We start from the raw sequence: 24,356 nt of genomic DNA, 5'->3' as shown, positions 1-24,356 counted from the left end.
GCTGGGTGTATTAGAAACAAAGAAACCCTTCTGTGTACATAGCCGTCAGACCTAGTATGCAATAACAGACAGTTATACACAGTATGACACATGGGATACTTACAGTAGGAAGTGGGCTTTACCTGCTCTCTTAGTCAAATCAAATGCTGGGCGTAACAAAACAAATATATATCAGTATTTGTGCGTGGGTTTGTAAAGACCACATTACATTAGGGAAACATCTGGAAATGTCAGGATCACTGAGCAGGTGTGGGTGATTGTAGGTGGAGATACAGTCCATGCTTAGGTGATCAGTCACTGTACTTTTGGATTACATAAAGGAAGTCAGCGGGAGTTCCTGTCGGGTGAAATGGCAGCGCGAGTCTTGATTTGCATAATTTAGGTCAATGTTAAGGTGATAATTTGTGTGCGGTGTGTCTGAATGAGGATGTGTATTAGTACCAGTGTACTGTATTCAACACCTGCCAAGTTCTGAAAGTATAATTGTTGATCCATTTTACAGTAACACATATTGTGTGTGTCCTCAGGCAAGACAGCATTTCGGTCTCATGCCAACCTTATGACTGATCCCTGAGCCAAATTTAGCTCTGTTTTCTCCCTCCCAAAAAGAAAATTGACCTTTTAGATCCCACGGGAGAAAGAAAGTGAATCACTTCAACAATTGTCCGTCTGTTTTGGCTGTGAGAAATGGAGCTGGGCAATCACACTAAAGAGCATGCTAGCTTGTGACACTCTCATAAACACACAACTCCTCAGTGAGCTGGTGACCCCTCATGTTTTTCCCGCGCCGCCTCAGGGAGACGACATCAAGAGAAGTCTTCTAAATGTCTGACCTTTTGACCGAAGAGGGTGGCAGGGACAGTTCAAAACAGTACAGACAACAAAAGAAAGGACTATTTGATGAGAAATGTTGTATTTGCTTGCTGATAGTGAAGTGCAAGAATGTAGGGATCATGTTGTAATATGTTGTTACTTAATAAGCCTCGCAGGGAAAAGAAATGAGCTGGTGGTTTGCTTTACTGAGTCCATCGCAATAATAACTCTGATGCACATGTTTGGCGTGAAAAAGATTTTTGACCAGGATTTATTTAAATGTGTAAAATCATTTCTTGATTAATATTATGTATCTGCAATTGTGTTGTCACTTGAAAGATTGTTGGAGTAATAATTTAAAGTAAAACTCCCAAATGTTGCATCAACGCAGCTTCTTACGTGTAAGGATTTTTTGCTTTTCTTCGTTTGAGTCATAGTAAAATTGCCTTTCTGTTTTGGGCTGTTGAACAGAAAAAACATTCAAAGTCACAACGTTGGCCTCCAGGAAAATTGTGTTTGACATTTCCTGACATTTTAGAGCAAAATATGCTCCAAACAGTTTAACGATCAGTTACAGAATATTTGCGTGTAATCGCAAAGGAAAAAATATTAGATTTTGATTTATGTTACCGCACAGGATACGGTATTTCACATTAATCTATAACACAATATGACAAATAATACAGATGAAAGTACATTTATAGTAATACTTGATGAAAATAAGATCAGTACCTTATAGCTAATACAGTAACACAAAATAGAAAACTTGATTTAAAAGTGTCAAACAAACAAACTAAAACTGTAGCTTACAAAGTATTATGTGTTCTATATCTTCACACAATAGGCCACATATGCTGGTGTAAGCCAACATGCTCAGCTCTCACTTTGTGGCCGGCTGTAGTAAACATCTATTTGCAGTAGGGCTGATATGTACGAGGCAGAAGTTATTGACAGCCACTTGCGCACACGCCATTCACATAAAGAAGCATGTGTGGGCAATTGGGAATACTATTAATACACTTATAAGCACACACACACACATGCCACGCGCTCGTAAAAACAAGTGGTGTGCTGCTATTAATATGTTTAGAAAAGGCATCGTGCAAACTCACTCTTGCATGATTACATACAATAACACAAGTGTTTACTGACAGGTGACACTAAAAATAAACCAGCGTGGTTACATACACTGAAACTTGCACAAAGAGCCCCAGTGTTCCTCTGAGGGAAACAAATGGGCACTATTAATACATTGGCACCAACACACGCCAGCACTGACACAGTGATACACGTGTGCACGCACCCTCAACTGTCGCACAAGAAGATCCTACTTATGCAAACACAAAGACCTGCTGTGTACACTCAAAAGAAACAACTGCACGCTATTAATATCTTGGCGCACATTGGATGGACTCACACAAGCACACACGTATGGATGCACACATAAGGAGATTGATACTCCAGCTGCTCGGAAGCAGAGGGACAGAATGTCCACAACAGCTGTGGATTCCTCTTAACGTAAGGTCGGGGGAGGGAGGGGGGAGGGACGGAGGGATAGGTGGCGGGCTGGGGGGGACTGCTGAAGGTGGTAAGAATGGTGGACAAGCTCTCATTAAGTTAATGTTAGTGTGGGTCTGCTCTGCACTTAGTGTGAGCCAGATTTATTAACACTCAGGAAAAGGGGGACATGGTTCCAAATCTTAATCAAACATTGCTTGAAATGAGTTTTGATGAAGATTATTAAGGCAGGATCTGCAACTCACATAGTGGTTTTATGATTGCGATAAGGCCTAATTTGCCATTTCCAAAAGGACGTTGCTGTTTACAAAAACTCTCATTAAATTCTACATTTTGTCATACCTGATAGAGTGCAACATTACTGTGCACAAGCGGTACGCTGGTGTTGAAAAGATCTTGATCTGGCGAGCGTGCAGTTGCTCTTGGAGCAAACAAAAGAAGGATGCAACTTCTTTTTTCAAAGTGGTTTATCACGGACCATCTCTACAGTCAGTTCTCTGGTTTTTATCTCTTTGCAGTTTCTCCCCTATAGATGCGTGCTTAGTATTCTCTCTTCCTGCTTCAACGTACTTTTCACTGTGAAACCTTGCCAGAGAAAATGTAAACACAGTCTCTTGGGTCTGCAATCGGTGAAATGCGTCATGGGAACCAAATCTGATTTCAGAGGTGACAGGCATTAAGAATATTCATGTAGAGATAGTCAATCTTGTTGCTGATGTTCTGGTTTGAATTTGTAGTTCATATAGAGGCATCGTTATCTAATTGAGACTGATTCATAACCAGTTAAAACACCCTCACAGTAGGTTTAAATAGAACACTGAATCGAATTGTGACCTTAAAATTTAAAGTCAAACCAATTTTGAGACGTTTGTGACGGATAAGAAGAAGTTAATATTTTTGTAGTTACTGTATTAACAATATTTGCTTATATTTGCCATGATATTTTCTGCTGCTCTTTCTGCTTTATTGCTCATCGTACCAGGCATCAATCTCAGGTCTGCTGCCTGTGTTTATGTATACAAATAGTAACTAGCACTTAACTCTAATTTGTGACTTCCAGACTTAACTCAGTCCAACACCATTGTGGAGTTACTGCAGCCCAACCGTAAACAAAGCACATTTTAGGTCCACAATGTGAATATAAATACTGCTGAAAGACATCTGTAAGTCTCAAGCTGCAGGAATGAGCCAATGAAGCCCTTCAACCAAAATAGCAGCTTCTTCTTGCCTAAATGAACTAAGAGGATGTTATGGTTCAGACTAACTTTAGAAACAGGAAGTCACTGTTTCTGTGTGCACCAGAAAGCCTATATGTGTGTGTGTGTGTGTGTGTGTGTATATGTATGTGTGTGTATGTGTGTGTATGTGTGTTTGTCAGTGCTCCAATGTGTTGCTGCACACAGAAAGAGGATGATGGTTGTGAAACGAATATGCTATTACAGAAACCAGAAGTTTGTCTCCTGCCTATTTTTAGCACCACGGAGCTCAAATGAGAGACCGAGAAGCACGCAAACAGATCTTATCGAGATTCACTTCTTATTTTTAAGCCTCTCCAGATTGTATCTTATAAATAGCAATTCTCTTCAGTTTTAAATTATGAATCTAGTATTGTAGAGCACAGTTGATTTATAACAGACCCTGGAAAGCAACGTTGGCTAAAAATACCTGTAACATTGCATTACTTTATGTGATGTTGAAAGACGCTGGTAGTGAAGATGTCTCCTTGCTAAGATGATAGGGAGTATTCAGCAGCTTTGTTTTAAACTTTTCAGGGTTGAAAGTGCCTTAACTATATAGTTGGCTCTTTGATTGCATCAGGCGGTGACTGTGCTGGCTGTGTCCAGTCATATGATGAGTCACACTGTAAGTCTGCCCTTTCCTTTAAAAATGCAAAAACTCTTCTGATAGAAAATGAAGCAAGTACAAGCAGAAGAGCGTCTGTTTCCTGGAGGTAAATTAGTCACACGTTGTTTAAAGTGAGTAGAAAATGCTTGGTTTCTGCAGCCTGATCTCTGCTGTGCTTTCAGGGTAAAAATACACCGCAGGTGTTTCTTTTTGTTTAGATGAGAAGTAAGCCTGACTTCCTGATCATTTCCTTGTTCTCAAGGGGAGCTCGCTTGTTTGGTTATCATGTTTGTGTGTGTTTGTATGCACCACCAACACCGCTTACCCGCTGGCCCAGTGATTGTCTGATTTCCTTTAAAAACATAAAGTCATTCTTCCCGTCATACGTACGGTTCTGCTGCTACGGCTACTTCCTATAGAAACTTTCCCTTTTTTAATTAATTAATACAAAGCTTACAAAAAGCCCTGTCAGCTTCAAGAGTGTGGCATGCAGGTATAGACCAGCTGAAAGTGAGGCAGGTTTAAGTCTCTCTGAGATCAAGTTTTGTCTACGTGTCGTGACTTCCTCCAGTTACCTGGAAAGGTAGGATTCCAGTGACGCAGGAGAACCATGCAGAGCAACGAGCGTGTAAATTGCAGGCATAATTTGCACAGGAGGCTTGTCATCCTTTGTTTCCCTGTATCTGTGATCATAAGTAAAAAAATAAAAATGCATCAGAGTTTCAGTTGTCTGTATTTCTGTTCACCTGTGTGATATGCAAACACACAGTGAGCACAAATAGAGTACTGAAACCACTTGTTTCAAACTGTACGATATTATCTTGCACTGTAAACAGCTCCGCTCTTATTAACTCCCGGCCTGTTTTTTCATGTTCTTCTGTGTTAAGTCTCCCCTGACCTGCAGTAATAAGACCGTGGGAGTGTTTTTCTTCTCCAGAGGAATTCTGTCAACCCGAAACGCCTTCACAGACATGATTATTTCTCCCTCTGAGTCAGTCTTGCTGTTGGAAAAGAGGGCCAAATAACCAAGCCTAGAGTATTTACTGTAAGGCTCCTACAGGAGTGGCGTTTGGTAGGCCTTGTGTGCAGCCTGCATGTTCAGGTTTGTTTGGGGCGTTTTGTTGCACTGCTGAAGGTCAGATCTCTGTAACTTACGGAAGTGTGAGCTAATTTTCAGCCATCTATTTTGGCTGCAGATTGTGTTCATTTTTTCTATGATAGATGTATTTGCATCTGTTATTTTGTCATTTTTAATGTGCCTTATCATTAGTTGGTTTGGTACTGTATCTTCAAATTGTTAACTCCTGGATTACTCTTAAAACAAGTTAGTAATTGTGTTGCAAGTATATTCTTTGAGAGATACTGTGATGTGAGAAGTATCATCACTATGTTGCACTGTGTTCCACAGAGGGTCATGCAGTCCAGCAGGCTATGCCAGTAAAGAAATGTCCACTTACAGGAAACATGTTGAGTAATATTTTGGGTTGCATTCATTTAGGCGTACGAGTTCAGTAAATTTCCACGTCCTCCCCCTCCCTCCCACTGTCCCTCTACCCCAGAGGGACGAAGGTGTCTCCTTCCACACTGTATCTGTCTTTACTTTTGTATCAGTAGTACCGAAACATTCCTCTCCATGTTTATTGGTTTCGAATGTCTGTCACAATGACACGTGAATACAGGATCAAGTTATCTGTGAGCTTGCATTTGTTTTTGTCCCGTTGTTTTGGCGCATCACAAAGAAAAACGTGTGGCTGCTGTTTCACATCATGTGCCATACATTTAAGTCATTACAAGTAAGATTGCTCTAACATGTTTACAGTCGCCTCTAATTGCATAAATGGATCAAAACCTTTCACACTCCCGCGCACCTATAAAAAAAGAACATCTGTCTTTCATTAGGACACAGGAGCTCGGTTCAGTTGTCTCACTTGCGCTAAATTTAGCTTTTATTTCCTTCATTTTTGTAATGCCTGGAATGGGGATGACAGATTGATGTACCTGACCCAAATGCCTTGACCACACAATGTTCAAACCAGCTCCCCACCCTGTTTCCCTCACTCTTTCTTCAGTGCCCCTCCAACCCCAGCACACACAAACACCCGTCTCTCTTTTGCTTTCCTGAATGCATTGCTGGACAATGGCCAGTTGACTGGAGGCAGGAAGACTTGAATGAGATGAAATATGACTGCTGAACGTGCAGAGTTCAAGTACAAGTACACATCTGTGCATACACTTACGCCAAATACACTGAGTGCACTCGATGTTTATGTAAAGAACAGTTAAGGACACTCCGATTGTGCTTTCATATTTTCTCCCTCTCTCCCTTCTCTAGTGGATGTGATCATCAGAAATCAGGTTTCATCATCCATTCATGGGGAGCAGCCTATGGACCTGAGTGTGACCCAGAGGTTGCTGCATTCAAGCCCAGATTCGGCCATGCTGGCCCCCCAACCTCCCTTCTTCCTGGGACCCCTCACCTCTCAGCATTGCCCCCAGTTTTCCCAGCAGCACTTGCAGGTAAAGGACAAATGTGTTTGCAGGAGGAAAATACTCTTTAGCCAATAAAGGCTGAAGGTAACAATGGAAAGTTTTAACTTGACACAAAGCATAACTGGCATGAGTGTGAATATGAGTTAGGATGATTGGGTCACTGGGCTAAATCTGATGTTTCTTATTGTTTTCTTTTGTGTATTGAGCCAGTATAAATAACCATAACAGGCACTTTCACATTAGGTACATAGCGACACTTCTAACGACTGATATTCATTGTGAAATTCGTTTTTGTGGGGGGTGAGATGCACAGAGTGAAAGGCAGATCGACCTCCTGCCACATTAACCACAAGAACAAGCAAGCTGCTTTTGCTGCACTACATTACACAGGTGTAATACTGAGGAGAAATGACACAAGTCAGGTTTCAGGAAACAGACAGCCTTCTCGGCATTAGATTCTTATAGAAGCTGGTCGTGGGTCAGCTGCACAGGGCTGCACCTCTAATGTGTTGTTTCTTTAGGTAAACATGCAGCCTCATTTGACATTCTTGAGACAGTATTCAGGAATTTTTGGGGTATCTGGGGGGGTTTGTTTAAAAAAAATATGATCCTAGCAATGTTTGTCTTCTCACACGTGCAGTCGACGCACACTACACTGGTCAGTGTTTATACCTCTCTTTGTCTCCTCAGTACAACATTGAACAAAGGCAAAGAGAGATGGAGGAGGAAGAGAAAAGAGAAGAGCTACAGCAGCTGATACGAAAAAGAAAACCTGGGCCGAGTGAGTATCACATGTGATGTATTCCTCCCTACTGTAACGGGTTTCCGCAGGTTCTCTGAAAAACCATTTTGTTGTTGACGTGCTCTTCATCTGAGTCATAGCCCACTGTAGGTTTCAATGAAAAAGTGGGGGATTTCCAAGAGTGCTGTGATGTATTCTGAGATTCCAGGGAAATTTGTACTCATATCGAACCACAGTCAGACAAACACTTTTTTCAGGAAACGTTTTTTTTGCTTTGACTAGTTTTTATTTTTACCACTTAGAGGAAATGAAGGGAGCGGAAAGGAAAGAGACAAATATCCTGGATCCTACTTCAAAAGTCTTCTAACTTTTTATTGATCCTACACTGACATTCAGGACTTACAGGACAACATTTTGGCATTATTATAAATCACAAGCCCCACTGCTGGCTGTAGGTCTACCTCTTGTATGGCTGCACATGATCCAAATCACTGAGTTATTCCAAATGAATGTATTTTATTAACTTGTAGGTGCTGTAGCTAGTCCCATGGTGAGGCAGAAACTCCGGGAACACCTAATTATGAAGAGTCAGTCCGCCCATGACAGGGTTACTCCCACCCACAGCAGTCCTACACATGGATACAGGTGAGTGAGACAACATGCAAACAGAGCAAAACTCCACAATCATTCAGTTTACAAGTAGAACTCAGACAGTGAAAGCTGCAGACACAGCTTAGCTTATGAATAAATTACTTAATGGGTATTTTATAGTTATACTGCAGAGCCCTAAAGACATAATTCTCTGCTATTTTTAGTTAAAGTTAAATCTAATTATTTTGCTTACCCAGGCTCCCGGTTCCTGACATGTCCCCAAATCCTCAGGCATCACCTTGTGACCAGCGTAAAGACCTCGCCCTGCGCAGGACAGGTGAGACACCTCTGGCTGTGTGTGTCTGTGATGGGGTACCCACCCTGAGGTTAACATGGTGGTGAAGATCACTGGTGATTTTCCATTTCAGGTCTGTTATGTTGCGGCGTGCTCTGTGTAATTTGAGTCACACTCAAAGTCATCTGACTGCATAGCTCAGTGGGATATTTTGTTCAGCGTGATACCTTTCAGTGTCGTTACGTTACAAACTCTGGACTAGAGAATGAGACAGTGAGGGAGACAATGAGCGTACACAGGAGTGTCCCCTCCAATATGACGAGGGAAACTCGTATAGCAGCCGGCCTGCAGGGCCAGAGAGAGACCAAACAGTCATAAAAACAACAGTGACCGCGAGACACAAAGACTAAAGCAGTTACATAACCGAACTAAGGTATGTGTAAAATGAACTGCGTGAGAGTCTGGAGCAGGTCTCCCTCACCGTGTGAATGAGAGTGGGAGTGGTTTCGTCTTCCTGTACATATCCGCGAGTACACTAACAATTCAAAATGCCATTATTTATTTGTGTTGCCCTAGAACCCTTAGGTGCCAGCACACACACACACACACACACACACACACACACACACACACACACCCCTCAGTGCTTTCTTTAGCTCGGTTTCAACACAAAGTTGCCTTTTATCCGCTCTGAGCCAGCCAGTGATTGATTGTTTTGTTTGGGCTTATTGGAGTCTGACCAATGTAAACATGGAATTTTTTTATGCTGTTGACCAGAGCTCAGTTATTTGCTTTGGTCCAGCTGTGCTGCAGAATGCCTTCACTTGATTTTGTTATGCAAACTGAGTGCATCATTGACGTATTTGCATTACTGAGTAAAATTGTTGTCGCTGATGTCACTGAAGATGTTTGAAATCAGTCAGTTTATCAACAAAATCTGTGAGTGAAAGGTTTCTTTCCTTTCTATGAGGCCTAAGGGATGATTATGTCCGTGTGTGTGCGTACTTCTTCAATTTCTTCCTTTTGTGTATATTTGTGCGTGTGCAGTTTCGGAGCCCATTCTGAAGTGGAAGATAAAGAAGCTCATCAGTTCAAGGCCAAACCCGCTGCTTCGCAAAATCAGTGCCCCGACTACTGTCAAGCACAGGACAGAAAATCTGGGTAAAGTCTCTAAATTCAGCTGGAACACTCTCGTGATCCTGTGCCTCTGTTTTACTTGCACTGCTCTTCATGATCACTTTCTATCTCTGTTCCTTTTTTAGTCACTCTTGAAAGATGTGTTTCTGTTAAGAATGTAATCTCAAGACATACTGTGCTGACACACTTTGATCAATTTTTCCACTTTGTTATGTGCGTCATTGCTGTATGAAAACATCTGTTGTGACACTGTTGGCTCTCATGAGATGACAGGCGTGTCTCAATTCTGTCACCCAGACTCCTCCACCAGCAGCAGCAGCAACCCAGCATCAGGATGCAGCTCCCCCAACGACAGCCTCCATTCAGATAACGGGGCCCTCCCTCTAAATCATGAGGTGAGCTCTACTTTCATGTTCATAGTGCAGCAATATAGCAGACTGTCCTATTCACATTAGCATACAATGAGTTCACAGGTTAGGGTTCAGTGCCTGTACATTCAGTGTTATATGCAGTACACTGATGCTGCCAAATGCTTTAAACAAAGGTGTTTAATAAGGTCAGTGGGGCCATTGTACAAAAGCCCATGTTACTTGATCAGTCCTTTATTTACAGCATTATTATTAAACCATTTTCTCTTTACTACATTAAACACAATTTACCTCGCTGGTACAACAGTACTGTGGGTTTAATACTTTTAAGCACACAAGCCTTATATGATAACCACAGTCTAATTAACTTTTATTAAATTATCTGTAAAGAATGTGAATAAATCTCTATAATAAATATTTGATGTCTCATTCAGGCGCAGAGGTTGCTGCTGAAGGATGGTAGTTTGGCCCATTTCACTGTGCCCCCCAGCTCCACCGCCATGCCAAACATCACTGCCGGGCTTCCTGCACAGGTGAGTGAAGACACCTTCAGTGGTTCAGTTCAGAATCTGTTATTTTGTTCCTGTTTTATTTTACAACAAAACTACAAATATGTTCCTGAATCAAGCATGAATTTAATGCATACAGGAACTAAGTTTACAGATGTCAGAGATACACATAGACACAAACCGTGCCATAAATACAGTTTATGTGTAGACTGTAAATGGAGCCTGCACATTGGACTGTTATAGAAACATTTTGTATTATCAGGCTTTCACTTCCCTCTTGATCTCTGTGGTGCTTTCATATCTTATGAATCAGTCATGTGGTAGTTTACCGACTTCATGAGTGTTTCATGAGTCTCTCTTCTACACTGCAAACAGCCTGTTGAGCCACACCCGGTTCTCTTCCACTACAGTTGCTCATTTGTGTTAAATAGCAACCGTGGTAACTGCTTCCCTAGTTCCTACTGACCCCCCGTCATGTCTTTCCATTGTCTCTCCTCTCCCCAGGCCGATCTGCGAGTAGCGAGGCCATTTGCACTATCTGCTCTGCATCAGGTCTACCTGCCCCTGGAGGGAAGCAATCCAGCCTTGGCTCAGCGTTTACAGCCGGTGCTTATACTGGAGCCACATACTGGACTGGTGCATTCCCAACTTGTCTCTCGTGAGTTATCTAACTGTAGATGTGGTCTACAACAAAAACAGAAATGCCTCAGTATGCACATGAAGCACAAAGACATTCGAGTGACAACACAAAAATGTGTGTACGTGCTCATAATCTTATTTATTGTGAAATAACTTTTGTGCAACATGTGCAAAAAAGCTACAGGGAGTTTATTGTGGAGCTTAAGCTTTTATTTAGTCCTTTGTAATCAGGAAGTGATCCATCGCAAAACAGTTTTGCAGTTTCACTTTGAATGAAGCCCTGTCAGTTACAATGAGCGCCTGTGCCAGGCAGTAAAGTAAACTTGTTACTACAGTTGTAGATTTTTTTTTGTCACTGCACTGCCAAACCTTAGTTTTAGGTTTGGTTTCTGTCAGACAAGTCTGTGGATGAAAATTCAAGGGCACAAATAGCTTCTTGATGTGAAATCATGTGCGTCATGCAGTCATTGATCTGAAGGCATGTTTGTGTGTTGGCAGAGCCTTTGCTTAAAAAAATGAATATAAAGAAAGCCCATCATTAATCAGAGCTGTTGCTGAGTTAAGCCCCCATGGAAGCACAGCAGAGTTGGAGCTTTTACCTTCACGTCAGGGTTCCCACGAGAACTATTACCAGTGATCAGTAACAACCCAACCAAGTCTGATTTAGGCCATCAGGACCAGCAGCCATCCAGTCTACTGTTGTTGAATCGGGAGCTGAAAACCTATTATCCCACAAGAACACCACTCAGGTTGAACAGTCTCCAGAGAACTGAGAGGGACCAGCAGCTTGCACCTTTGATTTAAGATTCTGCAGGTAGTGGGATTACTTAGAGATGACTCAGGTAGCTGGATGGCTCTACTGCATTTTTCGTCAGCCAGGAAAATTCCTACCAAACAATAGACGGTATACAGTACACCGACTTATGTCACTGCAGCATTCTTTTAAAAGTCATACATGACTTCTTGGAGTTCATCCAAGAATTCTTAGGTAACCATGTTGCCAAGGTGGCATCACTGAAACCTGGCGCCTCCTTCTTTTGGTGTGTTGTTGGTTTCATGGTTTCAAGCGCTCAGTTCAAATGCATGTCGCTAAATTATGTCCAGGGTCCAATGTCTTTACAGTGTCTGGTTGTCGTCATCAGGTTTAAGGAACCTGTCACAGTGCCTGATATATAGCAAATATTTCATTGTCACTTTGTTTGCAGTCTTTTGCCATACATTCCCATATATGGACATGCAGCTTGTAGTTAATGTACAAATGAGGTACAATCCACTTTAGATCAAGATGAAGCCCATGTTTGACACGGCATAAGCTGCACAAGGCTGCAGGTGCATGAAAAAATACATGAAAAATACAAACATCTGCTGTATGTAGATGATGCCCTCAGATCCTCTCCAACAAAAGTTGATCACGTATCTCTCTCCAAAATAACACTGTGTTGGCCCTTTCGGGATCCTTTTGCCCAGCTCAGCTTAAGTCCAGTCACATGACATGAAAAGTATTCGACCATCTACGATAAAAAAAAAAGATCCTTTTTACTCGCTCTTATTTTGACTTGCTAACGCAGGATAAACCATACGTTACTCATGACATCCTGCATTCTGTGACACTGGTCAGGCTTACTGAACCAAAGTAACAAATGCACTTCTACTGCTAAAACAAGTCAAAATGTCTGCTGTGGAAAAGGTCTATTCTTTTCTAAATCTAAACTTTATCACAACATTGATGTTCTCTGTCTTGTACTGAGTTTCTTTTGCCTCATTATTATACACAGCACAAGAGCGCCCTCTACTTGATTTTTCCAGTGCTGCAGTTTTCCTTTCAGCACAGAAATAAACTGTTAATGCCACACTCAAATATTTATTTAAAAGTTGTATTTTCCGTTGTATTGTTGTTTTGACCACGAAATACAGCTGTGATTTATTTCACTCTGCACTTATCTCTCCATACAAAAATGAACTATTAATCTAGATTATGATGCCACGATTATATCTTCAATTATTTTCTGTTCCTTATACCCAGACTTTTCCTGTTTTACTTCACTTTTCTTATTTTTTGTTATGTTAGTCAGTTAGTGCATCCACTGCCTTTACTTGTGTTAACCTCTCCTCCTTCTCCTCTCCTCCTCTCTGCAGTTCATGGTTTGAACTCCATTCCTCTGCAGCACCAGCAGCACTCTCACCTGTCCAGAAGGGAAGGCGTAATTACCCACAGACCACTGGAGCGAACACGATCAGAGCCTCTGCCCTACAACCACTCTCCCCTCACTCTGCATGCAAGCCATCACTCACACATCCAGCCCCAGCTGCCTCAGCAATACACCCGCGGAGTGGAGAGGTTCAACCAAAAGGCACCCCTAACCAAGGTGAGTGGTTACGTCAGCGTGTGGACTTATGCATGGAGATCCTTTTTAATAAAATGTATACAAAAAAATTACCACATATTAAGATCCTTTGCCGTCAGTCGTATACGAATGCTTCTTAAAGAGATCATTAACAACTTAGCAAGACTGCAACACTTTAAAACACAACTAACTAGTTAACTTCATCTGACACAGATCCCATCAGAGGACATGGACCTGGAGGAGATTGGATCAGAATTCGGTTCAGGGCCGGGGTCCATATGTGGATCAGAACCAGGCTCAGTGGGTGAGGAAAGCTACCGCCGGAGACAGAGCACCACCAGCACAGACTCCGTTTACGACACAGAGTCCACCACCTCCTCACGGGAGAGCCTGATTGAGCCATCACATCTCAGTCAGGTACTTATACTAACTCATGGTCACACCTGCATGCACAAACACGCACACAGTGGAAGAAGAACTGTGTCTACAAAGACTCTTTGCTAATGAATTGGGCTCAATTAATTTAAACTCTTACAAAGTTAAAGTTATGCTTGTTATTTAGAATTACTTTTGTGATTTAACACATCTCTAGTCTGTGACTTTGGCAAATGAAAAAATACATTGATTCAATTTGCATCCCCTGTGCGGTCCGTGATTTGAATTGACGTGATTTTTGACATCAGGGGGCGCTGTGGCTTTATTTATGCACTATGAAAGGAGCGATAGATGCAGCATGTCTGAATTTTGTCGCTTGTTCAAAACAAACTGTAATAAAGAACCAAATATTAACTAGTTGTAATGTACTTGATGGTGTTTTTTGACTTTTAATAAGATCAAGTTTACTTCACGTAGTCTTCACCATGTCATGCTGCTGTTGAAAGCTCCCTCATTCCCTGTTCTCCTCTTCATGCACTGCCCTGGGAACCACAGAGGCAGGTGATCCTCAGAGCAGGACACCAGCTGGACCATCTGGGTGTGCCGGCCGTAATTTGGCCTCACCAGCCTCTGGTTCGGACCCAGTCCTCCCCACCCTCCACCTCCCTGCCTCCTGCACAACATCCGCCCAACACCATGCCTTCCCTGTCACTGTCCAGCCCTGCTGCAGACGTCAAGCTACGCTACACCACAGGTGAAGGACACTTCTAATCTGGAAGGTATCTAAGTTAAAAATTACATACAACTGGATCATGGTCAATGTGATTTGTGTTTGTGTGTGTGTGTGTGTGTAGGTCTGGTTTATGACGCACAGATGCAGAAGCACCAGTGTACCTGTGGAGACAACAGCCGCCACCCTGAGCATGCTGGGAGGGTCCAGAGCATCTGGTCCAGACTGCAAGAGAGAGGTCTGAGGAGCCATTGTGAGGTACAGCTCATAAACCCTCTCATACTACACATACTGGCAGATGCACACGCCCAGACTCAGTGTTTTATGTAGTAAATATATGCTTGTGTGTGTGTTTGTGTAGCGTATCCGCAGCAGAAAGGCCACTCTAGAAGAGCTGCAGTCGGTTCATTCAGAGAAACATGTTCTTCTGTTCGGCACCAACCCGCTTAACCGCCTCAAGCTGGACAACCGCAAGCTGACCGGTATTATGAATAATAAAAACATACATAGAAAAATACTGTAACAACAATATCAACATACATTAAAGATGAATGCCAATTATCTCCTGCAGGAATCTTATCTCAACGGATGTTTGTGATGCTGCCATGTGGAGGAGTTGGAGTGAGTGCAACACACATGCACACACAGTCATGTGGGAATCTTTCCACTTATCTAATTGCATTACTGAATAGCAAACATTACAGGGTTGATTGCCCCATTAGACCATTAAGCTAATAATACCACAAATTACTAATGCTATTGTTTTTGGCCAAGATAACTAATATAATCAGGAATCAAAGGCTGTACAAAGGTGAGATGTGGTGGAGGGGAAAAAAGGGATGCATGTAAAGACTGCAGCCTGTAGGGGTGCGTGCCACTGAAACTGGACTGTTCTTAAAGAGAATGGGTGTGGCAATGAGCGAATGAGGATATAGAGGAAGAAAGCTGAAGGTAGCGGAGAGAGTGGATGAAATTAAACAGAGGGGGAAAAGGCGTTTTCTCCTCTATTCTAGTGAAACACAGATTATAATGCCCATGAGAAACTGTGGTGAAGGACAATGAGCAGAGAGGAGACATATAATAGAAGTGGAGAAGAGGAGAGGAGAGGAGAGGAGGAGAAGAAAAAGGGGGCTGGGTGTCGGTTGATAAGACGACTGATCTTCCTGGATTTCCGGCCCTTGGCTGCTCTGGTGAAGAGAGGTGATTGGAACAAGATGGCAAAGTCTGTGATAAAAGAAATTCCTCTTATTTCATTGTTCCACCGCGGCACACCACCACTCTGAGCTTTAAAACACGGGGTTACACTGAAACAGAGTTTAAAGAGGGAAAAGATGCAGCGGAGGAAAAAAGGATGTGAGGAAATGAGCTTTCTCAGTGATTGTTAGTAAACCAAAAAACAAGTTTATTTCACATTTTTTATACAATAAAAGAAGATACTTAACTGTCAAAATAATTACTCATGTAAGATGGTTGGTAATATAAGTTGGGGCAGTCAAAAGTAAACTTCTGCTCCTCATAGACAAAACTGTCAATATTGCATGCCTTGTAGATCTTTTATTAAACATGCTGCAACTATCTACTATGCTACTACTCAGAGAGCGCTCATTTTTTAACGGACTGTATTTGTCTCACGTCTGCTTCACAAACAGGTCGATATCGATACAATCTGGAATGAACTGCACACGTCAGCAGCTTCCCGTATAGCTGCAGGCTGCGTCACAGACCTGGCACTGAAGGTGGCACAAGGAGAGCTGAAGGTGTGTCTTTGTTTCCAAACACCTTATCAGTATATACCATGTGTTTGCTCAGGAATTTCAGAGCAACTTGCGAGGTAAACAAACATGATATCCAGTTAAGTACTGCTTTGGTAGCTGTTGTCTGCAGCGTTCAACATGTAGTATACACACACGGCATAACCAGGTGATGTGAACTGAGGTGGTTTATCACTGCAAGCAGCAAGGTGCTTAAGTTTTTGATCTCCTCCTGCAGAATGGCTTTGCAGTGGTGAGGCCCCCTGGACACCATGCAAGCCACTCCTCCCCTCTGTAAGTACAGCAGCATGCGCGCACACACACACACACACACACACACACACACACACACATTCCAGGAGCCAGGAGGTCTCTCCATAGTGTTTCAAAGGATTTATTACAGAACAGCTACACTTCTGAGCGAGAGAGAGAGAGAGTGTGTGTGTGTATGTCTCTCTATCTTAATGTGTGTGTGTGTCTGAGTTTGTGTGATGTGTGCTACCTGCCTGATGCCCGAGGCAAACCTTCGCCTCCGCCGAGTTTCTTTTAAACTTTCAACACACAGCGCAAAGCACCTCAAAGGAGGTGTGTGCATGTGTGTGTGCATGTGTGTGTGCATGTGTGTGTGTGTGTGTGTGTGTGTGTGTATGCGCCTGGATTTGTGTCAGTCTTTGATAAGAGGTATTAGCCAAGTAACCACATTCAGCTGGGACTGTGTGTGTGCTCAGCAGTACATGTCACTGGTTATTTATGAGATGATAATGACTTTTCTTGATGAGCAAAGTTTGGACAGCATATGATATACCGTCCACACACACACACACACACACACACACACACACACACACATAAAGACACCCGAGAGTTTACGACCCGTGCTGACACTGCCACTTCCAACATTCCTCCATTGTTTTTCATACATCAACACTTTTTTGCATACCTTTACTGTAGACAGTGAGCGCTGAGGGAGCCAAGTCGTGAGTTCATTTCTCTGAAATCATCTCACACGTCACGCCAGCAGCTCACACTGTTATCATCTGGAATGTGAGGAGAATTTTACGATAAGCTCGGTTTGTCACAAAATGTGTGGGTTCTGCATTTCTCAAGAGTGGAAGATTTCAGCATAATGTTCTCATATGAAAAGCTATTTTTTGTTTGTCAGCAGTGGAAGATTAAATACAAAACAATTTCTCAAATATTTCCACTAAATGTTTGCCTGGCAGGAGTTTCTCTCTATGACTTGCACATTAAAGTCAGTGCTGTGATTGTCACAACCTGGACCGAATAGCCACCACATGAAACCAGACGAGTCTTAGAGGTTCCTAAGGTCCATATGGTGACTCTATGATATTAATTTACTGGAGATGTACTGATAAACACATGTGGCGGCCTCTCTTCATGTCTGTTTGTCCACAGGGGCTTCTGTTTCTTCAACTCCGTGGCCATCGCTGCCAAACAGCTCCAACACAAACTCAACGTCAGCAAGATCCTCATCGTGGACTGGGTGAGGACCCATTGCATGACCAGCATCACTGGTACCCACATGGACAGGAGTGCGCACACATGTGCAGGCACACAAATGCATCACGGGCACAAACAAGGTCCCAGAAGCAGAGCGGCCCTCTACAGTAGCATCCTATTCATCATTAAGTTCTTTATATCTCTGGTCTCCATGTGTGATCTGAACTGTCACATGTTTTTAGAGAGGACACAGAGACACACACAGTCATATGAACTCGCACCCACGCACACACATGCAGATATTGATCCGCAGCCAGGTGGTCGTCTCTGTTTGCCATGTGTGTGTACACGAGCCTGCACCGTGTCTTTAAACACACCCTGCTGTCTGACATATTACTGCATCAAACACTAATTACTACCTGCTCCATCAGAGAGGTTTTATGATTAAAACACATTTGCTCTCTGACAGGAAAAACCTTCAAGCTTTTTGTGTTATGTTTTGTTTAGACAATTAAGTTTTGTGATTTGAGAAAATTGAGGTTGTTTTGAAAAAGAATCTGAGCCCGTAAATGTTTTTAATCATGTATGAAAGTCCTAATTTGTTCCGTGACAGCTTCCTAACCTCTCCTCCAATCATTGTCCAGGATGTTCACCATGGAAACGGCTCCCAGGAAGCCTTCTACAATGACCCGAGCGTGCTGTACATCTCTCTACATCGCTTTGATGATGGAAACTTCTTTCCCGGTAGTGGACATCCCAGTGAGGTAGGTCGTCGTCCACAGCAGTGCTGTGTTGTCTGCTCTTGTTTGTGTTGTCTTGGTGACATCTGGGTGTTTGTGTGTGTTTGTGCGTCTCAGCATGTAGCTGGATTCCTGCGAACACAATAGCTTAAGAGCAACACATGAGAAACATGTAGACTTGTAAAACAGGTTCTTTTTGTCGAGGAGCTGGTTCTGTTTACGTAATACTCTGTCTCCTTCGAATACAGACTTCATTATGAAACCACCCACGTCTATTGTGAAGATAGATATGTTGGCATAGAAATATTTGCTAATTATGTGATTCCAGTGGAACATTAGGGAGCTTAAGAGCCTTGTGTTTACCATATACTTGTCAAAACAAGAAGACTGATTGTAACAATAAATCCCGGATTAATTTACATGATTTAAAGCCCCAATTACAACCTCAATTTGGTCACGATGACTGATTTCTATGTAGTGGAGTCTGCACTGCACAGGAGGGATACTAGTAAGTATGGATTTGATATCCTACAGTGTACAATGTTCAGGATTTAAATATCTTTCCGCCAGGCTGCACAGTGGTGCAGTGGTTCGTGCCGTCGTCTCACAGATAGAGGTTTTCCTAGTTTGAACCCCGATTCAGACGAAGTGGGCCTGTTGCATGTTCTCCCCGTGCATGTGTGGGTTCTCTCCAGGTACTCCAGCTTCCTCCCACAGTCCAAAGACATGCTCAATAGGTTAATAGGTGACTCTAAAATTGCCTGTGTAAGTGTGAATGGTTGTCTGTCTCAGCCCTGTGATTGACAGGCGATCCGTCCAGGGTGTACCCCGCCTCTCATCCAATGACAGCTGGGATCCAGAGCTGTCATGATTGGATCAAATGTATTTTACTTACACCTCTGGAATCTAAGAAATGTGAGCCTGTGATAAAGCAGCTTACCATAAAGAGCTTGTCTTCGAGGTTAGTCACTGAAACTTTGCAGTCAATTTATTTATATAGCACAGTTAAAAACAACAGCAGTTTACCAAAAGTGCTTTACAGTGGTTGCTGACTGTTTATGTTCTACCACAGTACAGGTCAGCAAGGTTAAAGGAATAGTGATGCAATAACAATATCATTTGAAACAAATATTATGAAAAAAAATCAGGATTAATCAAACCAACCAGAGTTTAAAATGCATGAGGACATGAGAAGTAAGTTAAGAGAGGAAATAGCAAAAAAAACATTGGGCGACATCACCCGGAAAAAAGCTGGAAAAGTATTTTTCATTTAAGATTTCTTTCAAAGTTTAAATCTTTTCAGGCTTCACATAAATAGCAAAGGAAAATTAATTTGTTCAATTCTGTGCTTAATAGTCTCGCTTCGTCTTTGTCCGCAAAAGTTGTGATTGTATTTAATGTTTCCACATGCCTCACATGTGTTTATTCAGCGAGCCTGTCACTCTCTGATTTTGTGTATCAACTGCAGGTTTATTTCTCTTGTTCCAGTTTATTTTAGAAACTGGAAGGCTTTGGATGTCAGGACTCCACAACAGGATGTGTACGGTTCAATTGCATGTCTATGTTTGAATACAGGAAATTGAGATGCCTATGAATTCAGCCTGCGGTCTTACCAGAAACCAAGTGTGATGAGTATCCCCAGTCAGATGAATTGACCCCAACCCACGGTGGCATTCACCACCCATTCTATCCCCCGCATCCCCTCCTCCAGTTCTCCCATCCTCCCCCACAATAATGAGCATAAAATAGTCGATGTTTTCCCATAAAATCCCCTGACGAGGGACGCTACATAAAACGCTCGACGGGCTTGGATGTGGCTTTGCCTTAAGTGGCCCCTCAACCTCTGTTGAGCTGTGTGGTAAACCTCTGGAGTCTCGCTGTCCCCCGTGTAGGTATATAACGCACCATGGGGTAGGGGTGTGATGTCATAGCCAAAACAGAGAGTGCCGAGCACCACACAGAAACCAGCGAAGGCCTAATGCAGTCCAGCAACTCTAGAAACATGAAAGAGAGAGAAAGAGGACAGAGAAAAGCTCAAGAGACTTGAAGCTAATGCAGGAACTGTGTGCGTATGTGTGTGTGCGTCTCTGCGTGTGTATGCCGGTGTGCACGTGCGTGTGCGTGCGGGTACATTACCAGTTGGCAGAGGACAGGAGGCCTCATGTGTTTTTGGTTTGCCCTGTGAACATCTCGTCCACGGAGAGAAGAATGGAGACAGACGCTCTGCAATGCTCATCAGCATTCTTTCAAACATCCTCTCACACCCATACGCACACACATTAACACACACACGCACACACACAAAGGAAATTACCACGCTTTCCTGCCAAGAGTGTGTCAATCAACCTCCTCATCCTCCCCTCAAACTGACACATTGACTGATGGTGAAGGGCTTCGAGAACAGCTAAATGGCTTCTAGCAGGACTACAAAGAGAGCGGCAGGAATCCTTAAAGCTCCTTTCCAAGAGCCGCCGGGCCTCAGTTCACTCTCTGCCCCAAATATGTGAGGTCAAACGGAGAGAGCCTCCACAATCTGTGCCTGGCATGTCGGGAGTACACGTCAATATACAAAAATGATAGTATATAATCCACTTAAATCAATTTAACAGTACGTGATGTATGTAGTGTACCGTATATGTTTTATTTGACATGTCGGACAAACCAAACCTGCTAAATGTCTACATACACAATGCATGGCACAGTGCAGTTAATCCAATTGTATAAGAATAATATATTTTCAATATATAAATAAAACATTTTACAGCATCCCAAATGTGATTTTAATACATTGTTTCTCCATATATCAGGGAGCGTTCGCCAAATGTGAAATACTTCCCAGTTTAGCCGTAGCCTAAATCTTGGAATCGTAAACGGCTGTAGCTCTGTTGTGGCTACGAATGATTTATAAGCTTATTTGACAAATTGTATCAAAATCAAAATGGAGGGACAGGGGTGTCGGATTAATAGCCATCCGTCTTTTATTTACGAATCATAATCACTCCCTGGTGTTGGACTCACTTTTTCTCGAGTGCTGCAATGCGAGGTTTTGCAACAGCCGCGTCGATTTTGTGAACATTCGACACAAATCTGTCATCGTCACCGAGTTTCTCAACTTTCACTGGGACTCATTAACTTTCCTGACATTCTCAGAGATTCTTTCTCGCTCTTAGTCTCGCTCTCTCTCTCTCTTTCTCCATCTAGGTGGGCGCAGGTGCAGGCGAGGGCTTCAACGTGAATGTAGGATGGACCGGGGGTTTGAACCCGCCCATGGGTGATGCTGAGTACCTGGCTGCATTCAGGTAAAGAAGGAAGTCAACCTTTTTTAATTTAGGGTCTCTACTCGTGTTTCAACATGTTCACTACTGTTTGATTCTATTAAATAAAGCTGCATACATTAGTTAAGATAATTTACAAAATATTGTTCAAACTAATGAATGCAAAGATGGAAGCAAAGATGTTCCTCTGCAGTTCTTAACAAATATTCTCTAATCAGCTTTCAGTCAGATCAGTTGCACTGTAGTTCAGGTTGTTATTCACGTCAGGTAAGTTAAGTTAAGCTTATAAAACCACCAAATACACAACGACTGCAGAAAACAAGGGAGCCAATTCAAGGCAGAAACAAATGATATTCTCTAGTAGAGGGAAAGTTAGTTTTTTCCACTGATGTGAATGACAAGTGTTTGTGCCAAGAGGACAAACAACAAGGCATTGTTTTTCTCCTCCTGGTGAAATTAACTCTCAGATTTTGGAGGGCGGAATTTCCCATCTGCACTGGAATGCAACACCTGTAAACACAGCACTTTGACTACATTACCCTGCAATTACACCGCACAGTTGGCTCTGATTACTGTGATGGATTACCTGTAATATCGTAAGCAGGTTTTATATCCGATTCCTGGTTTCCTCTAGAAAATTTTTGGTCGTAATCGATGGCAACACAATTTGTATGAAATACATTGCCATGGTCTTTGCAGTGATCTTAGCGATAATGCTTAAAACAAAACCCCACCTGGACGTGTTACTGCCTCTCTTTGCTCTCACCACACGTTTCATGTCATTCAAACATTTTTCCTGAATGAACATAGTTTGGTTCTGCTCTACACTGTAATAAACTCAGAGTGTTTCTGTCAGCAACTCTGGCTCACCACCAGATGATTAAACAGTATGTGAGCTCTACATGGTCCTGCATGCTGCAGACGCAGTGGGTGGGCCCCTCGGCAAAGGAAAGATGCTAATGAGCTAACCCATACTGGTAAAATCCATAGAGCCAATAGGCCGGCTCGGAAACACTAAGTCCACTGTTTACTGGAGCTCTGGATGCTAATTAAGAAACAACTGGTCTTTTCCTGAGCAGGCGTCTGGCTTTGGGATTTTGCATCCACTTTGGGAAGTGGCAAGTTTTTTCATGAGTTAAACTCCCTCAGTGAACCACACTGCAGTACTGTACTGTATTGTAACTCAGTCTTAGAAATCAAAGCTCTGAGGAGAAGGAGTGTCCTGGTGGTCCAGCGGTTTGAGGCACAAACCATGTAGCTCTGATGTCCGTGGCGCATATCCGGCGAAAACCTTTGTCGCATGTCATTGTGAGGAACAACCCTGTGTTTACTGCCACTGACAAATGTCTAATTAAGGCCCAAACTTCCACATTAATGATCGAAATGTCATTAAGATTTGGAAGGAATTCACGAAGCAAACAAAAGAGGCGGCAAAGGAGAGATATCTGTAAAAACACACCGTCATTTTCTAAGCCACCATTCTGTGGACGCACTGGCGCGGATAAAATCATAACACGCCATACAGACAAAATTTAATGCATCGTGAATTCATGTTTATGCAATTAAGTACCCAGTCCGTTGCCAGATCTGTAATCCAATTTGAATACATGATTTAGACGTCGGGGTGTTCCAGACTGAGCGCTGCTCTCCAGGATGGAACAGAAAACTAGCCAGAGTGCGGTCGTTGATGATGTGTCTCTGTTTTTGGGTGTGTGTGTTAGTGACAGGGGAAATATTGTGGTCGAGAGCGGTGGTGGGACTCCAGTACAATCAGAAGAAAGCTCAGCTGCGTTGCGATTAAGTGTCATGACGTATTGAGTGTGTGTGTGTGTGTGTGGAGGATTACTGAGGTGGTCAGGACGTAAGGTCAGTGTGATCACCGGTAGCACAGCGCACATCCTTAAACAGTGTGCAGAACTTTTAGAGATATACTTGCAAAGCATGTTTGGTGCATGTACATATTTTCATGTGCATTTCTAGGCTGCTACTGACAAACTCTGGAGGAGAGGGGAGAGCAGAAGAGAGGAGAAGAAGTGGGGGGTGCATTGTTAGGGAATCCAAAGGCGGCGTAATTAGGCCCAATGGATCCCAGATGGCTGGCTGTCAGTGACGTGAGAAGAGGGACGAGCTCCTAATAGGAACCAGACGCACACAAACGCCTTTGAACTGCCGCTGAGAGAGCGAGAGAGAGAGAGGGTTAGAGAGAGAGAATCAAACGCGGCATGGGCCGTGCGCTCTTGCTAAATAACTGGCAGCGGGAGAGGAGAGGAAGTGAGGAGGAGAAGCAAGGAAAGTGCTCTCCCCTGAGTGCAGTATACAGTCTGTGGGCGTCTCAGTCCAGATATGTCAAGGGTCTCATTTTTATCTGCTTGTGTCACTCGCAAAAACTTTTCAGTGTTTGCCACCTGCTCGCTCAGTGTTTCCTTCAACTGTTTTTTTGATCTTTATAAATCCACAAAAAAAAGGTTTCCAAAGTGCTCAAGCTCCTTTTTTTTCATCCGCGCTCTGCTTCAAATTTAAACAGTTGCACACATTCACACCTGGGAGCTACCCCACCTTCCAGTGTTGGCCTCGCTCCAGGAGCAGATCAGGAACAGAGATCAGGCACCTGGAACATGGCCTCGGATCATTTATCTTTTATCATTTTCAAATAGATGAAGTTTACAATGAAGTAAATGTTTGCAGCGAACAGTCCAGACCTGAAGTCTTACATGGTGCACGTGTTCAAGTCG

The 24,356-nt window shown here is 42.9% G+C and overlaps 1 protein-coding gene across 3 annotated transcripts in view; it reads left to right on the top strand.

Annotated features, from left to right (window-relative positions):
* Window positions 1-24,356, top strand: part of LOC138606096 (histone deacetylase 7-like) — a 41,790-nt gene that overhangs the window by 10,902 nt on the left and 6,532 nt on the right. For all 3 annotated transcript variants that reach the window (XM_069678554.1, XM_069678553.1, XM_069678555.1), the window contains 19 exons: window positions 6,509-6,693; window positions 7,357-7,447; window positions 7,939-8,053; window positions 8,257-8,336; window positions 9,342-9,455; window positions 9,729-9,826; window positions 10,234-10,332; window positions 10,813-10,966; window positions 13,084-13,313; window positions 13,506-13,709; window positions 14,223-14,421; window positions 14,522-14,655; window positions 14,759-14,879; window positions 14,969-15,018; window positions 16,047-16,154; window positions 16,387-16,442; window positions 17,565-17,652; window positions 18,254-18,373; window positions 21,551-21,648. In XM_069678554.1, the coding sequence (XP_069534655.1) occupies window positions 6,562-6,693; window positions 7,357-7,447; window positions 7,939-8,053; window positions 8,257-8,336; window positions 9,342-9,455; window positions 9,729-9,826; window positions 10,234-10,332; window positions 10,813-10,966; window positions 13,084-13,313; window positions 13,506-13,709; window positions 14,223-14,421; window positions 14,522-14,655; window positions 14,759-14,879; window positions 14,969-15,018; window positions 16,047-16,154; window positions 16,387-16,442; window positions 17,565-17,652; window positions 18,254-18,373; window positions 21,551-21,648 (2,291 nt within the window). In that variant the 5' untranslated portion in view covers window positions 6,509-6,561. The remainder of the gene's footprint in view (window positions 1-6,508; window positions 6,694-7,356; window positions 7,448-7,938; window positions 8,054-8,256; window positions 8,337-9,341; window positions 9,456-9,728; window positions 9,827-10,233; window positions 10,333-10,812; window positions 10,967-13,083; window positions 13,314-13,505; window positions 13,710-14,222; window positions 14,422-14,521; window positions 14,656-14,758; window positions 14,880-14,968; window positions 15,019-16,046; window positions 16,155-16,386; window positions 16,443-17,564; window positions 17,653-18,253; window positions 18,374-21,550; window positions 21,649-24,356) is intronic.

This window comes from Semicossyphus pulcher, unplaced genomic scaffold (genome assembly GCF_022749685.1).
Source record: "Semicossyphus pulcher isolate SPU_LCO1_2020_fin unplaced genomic scaffold, fSemPul1.0.p SCAF_3, whole genome shotgun sequence".
Classification (NCBI taxonomy): Eukaryota; Metazoa; Chordata; class Actinopteri; order Labriformes; family Labridae; genus Semicossyphus; species Semicossyphus pulcher.
The sequence above is the reverse complement of the archived record's forward strand: the minus strand, read 5'-3'. Positions and strand labels throughout refer to the sequence as shown.